Below are 10918 nucleotides of genomic sequence, written 5' to 3'. Positions count from 1 at the left end.
ACTGCCTGAAAGGAGCTTGGAGCCAGGGGGGTCGGGCTCTGCTCCCCAGGAACAAGCGCCAGGAGCAGAGGAAACGGCCTCAAGTTGCACCAGGGGAGGTTGAGGTTGGATTTAGGAACAATTTCTTCCCCAAAGGGCTGTGGGGCATTGGAACAGGCTGCCCAGGGCAGTGCTGGAGTCACCATCCCTGGAGGGTTGGACAGACCTGAGATGAGGGTCTCAGGACACGGGCCAGTTCCGGGGGTGGGGAACGGTTGGACTCCATGATCGTAGAGGTGTTTTTCAACCAAAATGATTCTATCGCACGTCTATCTTTGCATTGTAATAGTGCCTAAAGGTCACAGCCAGGGTTTCTATTATCTTGTCCTGATATTTTTCCAGATGCGTAGAAGTCTGTCTCAAAGAATGTAATGAAAACAAAACAAAAGAGCATGGGTAGAGCGAACAATGGCAAGGAGGGAGGGCCAAGTATGAAGATGAATCCCAGTGAGAGCAAGTATTTGGGTGATACGATCAGGCCTGAAATCATGCTCTGTTATGCACAACTGAACCCGTAAGCCCCTTCAAAAGACAATTCACCCCCGGTGGACCCAGAACTGGAAGCAAATCTGCTCAGGAAGAGACCATGAATTCCCAGAGCCTCTGCCACAGAGGAACTACAGGTTGAAGTTCGAGCTAAGCTGTACTTTGAGATGCCAGAGCAGCTGCTCGGGTTCAACAGCGTCAGAAGAAATGGTCTTCGTGCCTCACCACCCTGCAGGAAGAAGAGGAAACGGCAAATTCCCCTCCAGGAAAGGAACATGCTCTGGTGCTCCCAGTACTGCCCTGCCTCTTTGGAGATGGTATGTTGGTCGACTCTTCCCTCCAGCTCCTGCAGCTGTGCAGCAATGGGAGTGAGCTGTGCCGTTCGCACTGTCTCACACAGGACTTGCCGACAGTACCTGCAACCATAAGACTTGGTCAGTTTAACCCTCCCAGAGAGAAGTTTGTCCATGTCCTTGTGGTGGCACCTGCTGCATTGGGGCCACAGTCTGCTCCTGGAGTTCTCTCAAGCCACACCGAGGCACTTCATTGTCTTTTTTCTGGCCAAGAATCCCAGCATCTTCGCAAGAAGCATTGAATCTCATTATCAGCTTTTAGGGAAGGCTACTGAAATCTCTCTTCGCCACACTTTTTTTCTGATTTTAAACCAAACTGACTCTGCTTAAAAGCATAAACACACCAGTCCTTATCCTGAACCTCTCACCCATACAAGACGGGGCAAGAATCCCACACACTCAATACTCCCTTACTGAAACTCTGACATTGGTCCAAATACAAAACGTACCCCGTTGCACCAACAGATGCATGAAAAATAAAGGCACACTGTTGACCAGCCATCATCCTAGTTCTGTGACCCTTTTGAAAGAAGATTACTCCATGCTTTCTCTCTAGGTATGTCTAAAATGAATCCAACCATTAAAATAACTTTCGGAAAACCAGGAGAGAAACCAAACAAAACAAGAAGCAAAAAAATTTTGGCCTGGCAGCCTGGGCACTGATTCTGTGCTCTGCCAATGAACCTAAAGGGTTTCTTATAGACATCCTGAAGACAGCAGCTTGGTCCCCATGTCTGGAGCCCTACGGCACGTTCTGTCTGTGCTGCAAGTCATGCTGTGGCTTGATCACTTCCAGAAAAAAGAACAGAGTAGCTCTGGGATGCCTTATCCTGTCCCAGTGTAGGCTGGGCACCAGGTCCAGTACATGAAGCCCCTGTCCCCACACAACCTTCCTCCACAGTTCCTTCCATAGGACCCACCTGAGCTGCTCCATTTTCTCATGTGTAATTGGTCCCTTCCCCAGAACGCCGTCCATCTCCTTGTACAGATTCTGCTGAACATCTTCGGAGGTTGTCAGGAAATAGACTGCCCAGGTACACGCTGGGGAAGAAATCAATATAAGACTGGGCCCAGAAAATTCAATCCTTTACAAACTGAATTCAGTTTTCTTACTTCTTGTATTCGCAACATTACTTTTTGGCACAGAAAAGGATGACCCTCTGGTCACAGCAGGCTGGGGAAGGGACCACACAGCCCAGCAAACCCTGGGGAACCAGGGTTTTAGGCCAGTCACGCAAATGAAATGCTGGTTTGTCCAAAGCATCAGAAAATTCCCTTATTTAGGGGGCTTCCCCAGCACATCTGAGGTGGGTACTCCAGACAGCCAATGTCTGGGGCTCCTGACTGGGAGCAAGAAGAGCAGCAGAGCTCCTTGCAGCAGGCTGGCCAGCACTTGTCTCCCTCACATCTACAGCTATTTTGTGAGCTATTCAAGAGATATTTTCAATAGCGGAGTGAAACAGAAACCTTGCATAAGAAATAACTGTGTAGGATACAGTTTTCCTAAAGCTACAAGTAAATGTTCCTACCACTCCAACCTGTCTATTCATTAGAACTATCTGGAATCCCTGAGGAGTCGAGCCCCTTAAAATTGGAGAAGATATTCTCTGGGAGGAGCATTATCATATTTGCCCAATTTACTTGCCACAATCTTTAACACCCAGCTGCACCTAGGAGGTTTTCTTTGGAGTTCCAGCCCACTGGCTGAGATACAGGGCCTGATAACCATCCCCCATCATAGAAGATTTTACACAGCTCCAGCTTATTTATATCCATATTTTTTTTTTCCATAATCTTTGCACAAATCAGAAAGTAGCTTATTTGAAAGCCTTCCATACATGGAGCACTCCTATCCTCCAGAAATTCAAAGCAGCCAGTCAAATTCCAGCACTCTGCTCTAATTTCCTTCCCATGTGCCAGAGCCTATTTTACAACACAATCTTTGTAGCTGACATCTTTTGGTGCTTTTTCATGAAATTTAGCATCACTTGGCTGAGTTGAGAGTGCAAGCGAAAAACAATGGGAAGAAAATCTAAGGTTCACCAAAAGACTGGGAAGGTTGTCAAACACAGCTTAGTTTCAAATCACTAGCTGTGAGGCTGTGTCAAGAGTCTGCTGTAAAATTAGCGTGTCCTACACATCTGTAGCTCAGGAGAAACAGAATGATGACTATAATTTTTGTTAGCCTAGAAAAAGCCTCATGTCATCACACAGAGCTTCAGACAGCTGAATCTGAGGATGGAAAGTTACTTACAATCTGTACTTACAGTTAGCAGTGATTATGCATCCTGCCAAGGAGAAAATCATGGTATCTTCCAGAATCTAGGAAATAAAATCTACTTCAGAGAATGAAGCTCATGAGACTGTAAAGATAAAAAAGAAGCGGCACATTCTCCATTCAAGCACATGAAATCCCTTTAGTGCAGAGAGCAGGAAATACATCTAGAAGACACGGAGTGAACTCTCCACAGACCTTGCACTGGGATGACATGAGCCATGCATAGTGCTAACATACTTCTGGCTTATAAAAATAGCAATGAAGCGGTGGCAAGGAAGCTACCGAAGCCTAACGCAATTAAACATTGTGGGGACGGAAAAAGAACCAGAAACTCTGCTTTAGTAAGGAATCTGATCTAAGATGCAAAAGCTTAAATTAATCAAAGGCTACAATGTAATGAGCAAGTCCATTGGTGTGTAATGACTTAGCTGCACACACCAGCTGGTCGCTCAGGCTCCTCTGCAGCAAGGTGTCTATAAAGACGTGTCTGTTGAATGATCTCCCTCGGCGCTCCTTTGTAACTTTCCTTAAGGTGGATTCCATCTCCATCAGAGCTTTGGAAGCAAAAAACCATATTTATTTTAAAACCTGGTCATTCTGAGTGCTGCAGAGAAGCAAATCCATCTCCCCAAGCAGATTTTCAGACCAGCTGGCCCTGCTGGGCTCACTTACAGAAGCAGCCTCTGTTACATGTTGCTGTCAATTTGGAAGGCAATATCTCCAATTTAGTTGAAAAGGAAGGAACCAAGCAAGACAGGTTGCCTATAAAAAGCCAGCCTTACAGGTATAACTGAGACACGTACTCGATGAGCTGAAATCAGCAACACCTAAACACCAACCTGCACTAGCTGGAGTTTGTGAAATTGTGTCCTAATGCATCATACTGCTACAACTCAGCAACAGGCCTGAACAAGTGCCCATGAGAAAAGCCCATTTTAATGGGACAGTAGTTGTGCTCAGGTTCTGAAACCCAAAGAACTAACAACAAAAAGATGGAAACACTGGGTTTGGAGGACTAACAAGCAAATCCTTAGTTCTGGATACAAACTGCTTTTAACATCTTCTCAATCAATACTGAAAGGCTTTAACTATTCATGACAAAAAAGACAGGACAACTGAGAAATAAAGTAACTTACCGTGAAATATATAAGAAATAAAAGCACTGCCATAACAGGCTTGAAAATCAGTATCAATCAGAGTGGAAGGAAGACCCCGATTTTGGGAGGTACCTACCATCTTCGTAAAGCTTCTTCCTGGTCATGTTTTTGTAAAGAGACCCATCCAAGAAACCTTTCCCAATCTCTGACCAGATCTGAAAGGACAGGGAGAAGAGCATCATCACTCACCGCAAGCTGAGACCCTTCTATTCTTCCCCTGTTCAGTAATACGAAAACACCAAATCAAATGAAGACTTCCCGTGACTACAAGACTGGTCTCCTCTCTAGGACAGCCTGTCTCATTCCAGATATTATGATAGCTGAAACTGAATTGAAATGAAACAACTGTAATTACAACTGTAGGAAAAAAAGCATGGGATTCTTTAATGGGAGATTAACTATTTCTTTCCTACCCTATCACCAGCAGATTTAACATCCCCAGATGAGGACACAGCTTGGGACCTTCTCTGATTTTCCTGTCTCCACAATGTCCCAGAGCCTTCAGAAGATCTTTGAAAAGTGGAAGTGCCATTAGCATTCCCAACAGAGTTTAACTCACTTATGTACCAAACACCTTTCAATTGCCATTGGATCTGGGCTCCTGATCCCCATAGATCCTCTAGAAATGTCTTAGACTAATGACAGCAGGATGAGCAGTAGGATCTTTCTGACAGTTTCAGCTTGGGATAACTGAGGCAGAGCCCTCAGGCTCTTAATGTTAACTTAATGTTCAAGTCTCAGCAGTAGCTTGTACTAAACTGTACACAGACACAAGCCGTGTGCTGCTGGCGTAGGAAAAGATAATAGGAGATTTCCTGGCTCTTTGTGACACTTACTACATCGTGGTGCCTGCGGAATCGGATAACTTCCCGGTCATCTTCAAAGCTGCTGCCCATAGCTGTCTGTGTGACAGCCTTCATGGCAAAGCCCAGCATGTGCTGGCAGAGGGGCACGTGTTGCGCCTCAGGCACAGACAGCCATTTGGCTAGCAACTCTTCTGACAGCTGGAGAGGGAAGGAACCATTAGTTGGCAGTAATATCAGCAGCCTATTTACCAAACCTACCCTGGAGACATTCCCACCCAGTTGCTAGGGCAGATCACATTTTCATGGCTATGACATGAAGCTACACTCTTTCCAGGGTTTCCTTCCATTAACTTACAAACAGTAACATTTTAGCCTCAAATCTTGTGCGTCTTCCCAAGGTTTCCCCCCAACAAGGTAGCCCTGTCCTCCTCTCCTGCTCCCTCTATCACAACAGAAGCCTTACAACCTTTAATGCTCGTAGCTCCCGACTGAGAAGACACAGATCAAATTCTGGCTGCTGGACTGAGTCAACAGAACAGTTCTTCACCTGTTTGTGATCCCAAGAGCTGGTTCCTTGCTCCCCACTCCTGTCCTGGGAAATAAATCTAGAATCCAGATGCTCCAGTATGTTTAACTGCATCTGGTATCTTGGCATAAAAAGCCATCAAGCTGAGCCTTCCCCCTAACCCACTGGAGCTAAGAGAAACCAAATATTCACACCCTGCTTGAATGGGCAGAGACTGTTTGCTGTCTCAGATGCTTATAGGTCCAGCACTAATTTGAACACAGCTCCTTTATCCTAGTGATCATTCTCACTAAACGTTCCCCTGTGAGCCACACAGGGCTTCTCTGCTGTACAAAGGCAGTTACGCACTTTCTGGATGAGAGCAAAGTTACTTTGCAAGGCCTTGTTGACGCCATTTTCATACAGCTTTCTCCTCATGTGGCTCTCTCCTGTATCCGCATTCAGGCTGGACTGGTACCTCAAGAGGGACTTCAGCATTGTCTCAAAAGGATCCGCTGAAAGCAAAAAAGGAAACGCCATTCAAAAGTCAGGCAGTCACACCACACAGAGGTGATGAAAACAGTTACCTCTTTAATCAGGCACTGTTACTTGTGCACCTCTTTGGGCTGTACATCTTCTCTTGCTCAGTGGGCTGGGACCTCCTATAAGGTCTCTTCTCGGGCAGAGCACCATCCTGTGATCAGCAACCCCTGCAGAGGAGGCCTGTTGGCTCTGCCAAGGAACTCTTTAGCAGTAACACCTCAGAAGCTTGTTTCCAGCTTTCCAGTTCCCAGCTGGTGGTGTCACTGACGTGGTGACACCAGTGAGCGTGCTGTGCTCCTCTCCCTCCTCCTCCAGCCTGACCTGCAGCCCCTCTAGCACATTCCCTCTTGACACCTGGTGCGCTCTCCTGCCCTGACCATGGCTGTGTGCTCAACACAGATCAGCTCCCATCAGAGACTGGGCCAAAGGTTGCTCTGTGTGCTCCTCACCTTGCTTCACGGCCCAGCAAACCTCAGCTGACACCCTACTGCTCCTGCATGATTTCTCTTGCATTTGCCGAGTTCCCTGCTGATGAGCTCTTCCCAAACTAACACCCACCTTTCTCAGTCGAGGGCTGCCTCCAGCAGAGCTCAGACAGAAAACAGTGCCCCACGAAGCTACAGAATACTTTGTACTTCTAGTTGCCTTGCTTCCCATCTTCCTTCTGCACAGACGCTTGCAATGGTGTAGAAACTAGATAAAAACACACATCCTCCTTCCTTCATATCCACAGCTCACTTCAGTTAGATTTTTAACTCTGAATTTCACCACCAGGGGCCTTTACTTAATAAAGTTGCTAAGGTACATTAGATGTCAAGGCAAAACTATGCAATAAAGAATGGCTTATGCTTTTCCCTTTCTCTAAACTTTTCTGTGGGTCTTGCAAAACTGGCAGAATCTTTAAGGAACTACTTAGAAGCAGCAATCAGGGGGTTTTCAAGAGGGATATTTTATGAGAGTTTGTTATTTCTCCCAGATGGAAAATGAAACCTCTGAGGCATCAGAAAACATCAAGGCTGAGCTAGACACATATGACTTTACCAGTTGTGGCTGTATTTAGGATTCCCAGCAGAGATCAGGGCCTCATTGCGCTACCAGACAAACATATGAGACAATTCCCACCTGCACAGGTCTTACTGCCTAATGACATGGAGGTAGCTAATGAGGCCATGAATGTGGTAAACTTTCCTAAATACTTTTCTCTCATATCATTTCCCTTCCAATGTTTTTAAGCTCTGCATCTCACCCTCTTTCCCACTTTGAATGACAAGGAGTATGTGTGTGTGTCTTTCGGCAGAGCAGATGGTACCGGTGGCTCTCCACGTGGAGCAGGCTGTTACGTGACTCGAGCTGCTGCTGCCAATTCCTCCTCCGAGCTGCTTTGCCACGGATGGGCTGCTGCTGCTATTCGTGCCACAATGGCCCGCTAACTGTTCCTGGCAGAGCGAGGTACAGTGCTGGGGTAGCCAGAAAGACACATGGTTGGTGGTGAAGCCCACACGGCAAATCTGGCAAGTAGATGCATTTGGAGAGGCCAGAGGATGCTTAGCACCACCACCTGCACAAACTGCAAAATTCTCCTGGTGCAGATGAAAGAAAACTGCTGGATCAAGCACGGGCTGTTTTTGTCTCCCCTGTCTCTGGTGCAAAATGACAGAGCCATGCCACTGACCCACCCTGTGCTGTGCGCTCAGGACTGCAGAGCCCAGGCTGCCCTTTGCTGAGGGCTGGCCCTGCCTCCCAGCATTTGGGAAATGGCTGTTTCTCCACGGGGACTCCACAAGGCACAAACGGTCTCTCAGAGATAGAGCTCTGTCCTGCGTCAGCTTTCACAGACTTCTTCCTTTGTCCTTGTCTTGAAAACATCTTAAGGCTACATTTTCAGTCCTCTCAGTGAAGCATACAAAAATTTCAAATGTTCCTTCCACTTACAAGGAAATCTCCCTCATCCCATGAGCCTCAGAGTGTTGTCCTGGACATCATTGTAAGTGAATGTGGGGAAAAGATCTAACTCTAGACAGTCGAAACAAATGCCAAGCAGAACTGAGTATCACAAATGGAAAGGACCTCTGAACCTGCAGAGAACAAATGCACACAGAACAGCAATAAAGCAGTCCTTAAAGCGGTCCTGCTCAAACAGGCCAGGACCCATAGCTCCATCTCCAGCACTTGATGTGCATCAGGTTTATTGTCCCAACCCAAAAGGTGACATCAGCTCATGGGAGTTTTCCAAGTGGGTCTCTGAACACACTGGTCCTGGCAATCCTGAGCTAGTCCACCCTTTTTACACCCACACCCTTCGCAGTCCTGCTTACCCGGAACATCTCACAGGAACTGCCAGTCCCAGCAGCAAAGTTTTACTTCCTTTGAATTCTGCTTGCAAACTAATCTCAACAAAGCCCTAAGAGGCCACGAAAAGGTACCAATTTCAAACACTGCCTTAACATAAGGAAAAATAGTCTCCTGGCACTAAGAACCTATTAATAACTGTGAATGCAATTAGTCCAACTTCAAGGCTAGCAGCCTGCCTTTGCACTTTCTTTATTCAAAATCATGCTGAGTGCAGGGGCCAGAGCCACACACAGGATTCCAGGTCTGGCTCATGTTTCATCATCCTTTCCTCTCTCTACAGAAAATACATGCACTCTTTTCTTTTTTTCCGTGGCCATGTCATCCTGCAGGCCATCAATCCAGCTCTTGTTCCTCCCCTTCCTGTTGCTGCTGCCCCAGCCCCAGGGGTACGCGTCTCCTTGCTCTGACACTCTGCTTCCCTGCACTGGCAAGGGGTCCCAGTGTGATGCCATCAGGACAGGCTGCCAACCTAACTGGGAGTATTTAACCTCCCCAACCCAGCCTTTCGCTTTCTCAACACAATCCAGCCTTGCTCCCACTTTCACTTTTCATATCCCTTTGCCTCCACCTTCAGTGATAATCCAAGCGGTGTCCAAGCAAATTCTGAACTGAAACTCTGACAGAAACACAATTCTATCTCTTTCCTTGTCTAGAAGTCCAATTATCAAAGGAGTACAGCATGCATTTCCTATTTACCCCCATCCTTAACAAACCTATTTAGCCCTTGGGCACAGCAGGATGCCAGGCTAGTCTGTAGCTGCCTGGGTCACTTCATTACCTGTATTTTAAGTCCAGGCACTGTATTTAGGGTTTTTTTCCAGTATTTGGGTACTCCAAAATTCAGTACATTTCTGAGAACTTCCCTGCTCAAGTGCTTGTCACCACTTCTCTGAGTGTGGAGAAAGTGACTGTCTGCTCAATTTCCCAAAGACACACAAGTGCATTCAGCTCCTTCAGAGTGGGTTTCCACCTTCTGGAGTGTCATTGCTATCTACTGTGTCTTGCTGATGTTTACTAACTCCCACACCTTCCCCAGATTGTCACCGTTTTCTTTGAGTCCATCATGCAATTGCACAAAAAGCTTACCCGTCATGACCCCAGCACAAAGCGATGCTGAGATATGTGCCTGTGCCTATAGACAGCTTGCGGTGTCAGGTCAGAGCTGTGCAACCAGCACCTTATTCAACCTTATAGGATGAAAATTGGAAAAACAAGAGGTTAAAGCCAAACGTCAACTGAGTTAACTTATTGTCTGGCATCACCTTAGGAAGAAAAGCACCCACCTAAGAGGCTTACACCATAAATTCAAATACCCTCCCAGGACTAAGATGGCGAACTCAGCTACCAGCACCACTGATCACTTCCAAGTCTGGAAGATCATTTGAAGCTTTCAGCACAAAGTTCCACACACCAAAGAAAAACAGAAGTTAAAGCACTTCAAATACTACTTTAAAAACCTCCATACTGAACCACACCAGTGAGCTATCACAATCTAGCACAGCTGTTTTCAGACTTAATTTAGCAAAGTTCCTTCTCTTAGATTGTATTTCAAGCTGGTTTTAAAATGTTTGCCAAATGGCTGCAGGATCTTCACCTTGCAGTTTCAAGTTACTAATGAGCATTACGTTTTCCATCAACATTTGCTTGTAGGGAGATGGTAAAAGACACAAGCATGCTAATTTCTTGATGGCCATTGGACAGCAGCAACTCTTGGTCACTGACGCTCAATTCCAATAAGAAGGACCAAAGACATACCTGACCCACCATGACAGCTACAAACTAAGTCTCATTTTCTTTCTACTTAGAATGAAGCCCCAGCTTCCTTTGACATAGGATGCCAAGCAAGGCCAGAAGGAACAAATGGACTCAAAAACAAAGCAAAGAACACTTACACAACCGGTTGGGGTTGATATGTTGTTTCAGGAGATCAATGGAGCCAAGGCTGACAACAAGACGCCTTCCTAACCAGAAAGAGACCAGTGGGCCATATTTTTCATGAAGGTTCACCAGGAACTCATGAAAACTGCTGCTGGCAATGATGTCTGGCAAGTTGCCATCCCTGAGGAACACAAAGAGGGTGTCTGGTCATGAGCAGCATCCTCTGCCAATGCTGAACTTGATCGATACGAAGACAGAAAGCACTTACTTTTCATCAGCTGGAGCCAGCCCAGGGATAACTGATGCTTGCCTAGATGCCTAGAGAGGGTAAGGAAATGGATCAACCTCCTTGAATTTAAGATTTTAAGATTAAGCTCTCCAGCAGGAGAGCTGGATTTTCCACATCAATACTGCTGCATAACTTATAAACATTAAACAAAAGCTGGATAAGCCACATCTTCAGGCCTCAAACCTACTAAGGCTTCTGAAGCAAATCAATTGTGTGTGCCTGGTCTCACTGG

At 46.3% G+C, this 10918-nt stretch overlaps 1 protein-coding gene across 1 annotated transcript; it reads right to left on the bottom strand.

The window, feature by feature from the left end:
• Positions 1–723: 723 nt before the first annotated feature.
• LOC308041746 (cytochrome P450 20A1-like) lies at positions 724–10854 on the bottom strand (the record flags this gene model as incomplete). The annotated part of the gene is made up of 11 exons (XM_080346652.1): positions 724–754; positions 822–941; positions 1799–1919; positions 3146–3200; positions 3595–3710; positions 4390–4468; positions 5150–5317; positions 5994–6139; positions 10412–10578; positions 10666–10715; positions 10828–10854. The coding sequence occupies 11 exons, from the start codon at positions 10852–10854 to the stop codon at positions 724–726; spliced, it is 1080 nt and encodes a 359-aa protein (XP_080202778.1).
• Between the last annotated feature and the right edge of the window lie 64 nt (positions 10855–10918).

This window comes from Nesoenas mayeri (genome assembly GCF_963082525.1).
Source record: "Nesoenas mayeri genome assembly, chromosome: 6".
Taxonomy (NCBI): Eukaryota; Metazoa; Chordata; class Aves; order Columbiformes; family Columbidae; genus Nesoenas; species Nesoenas mayeri.
The sequence above is the reverse complement of the archived record's forward strand: the minus strand, read 5'-3'. Positions and strand labels throughout refer to the sequence as shown.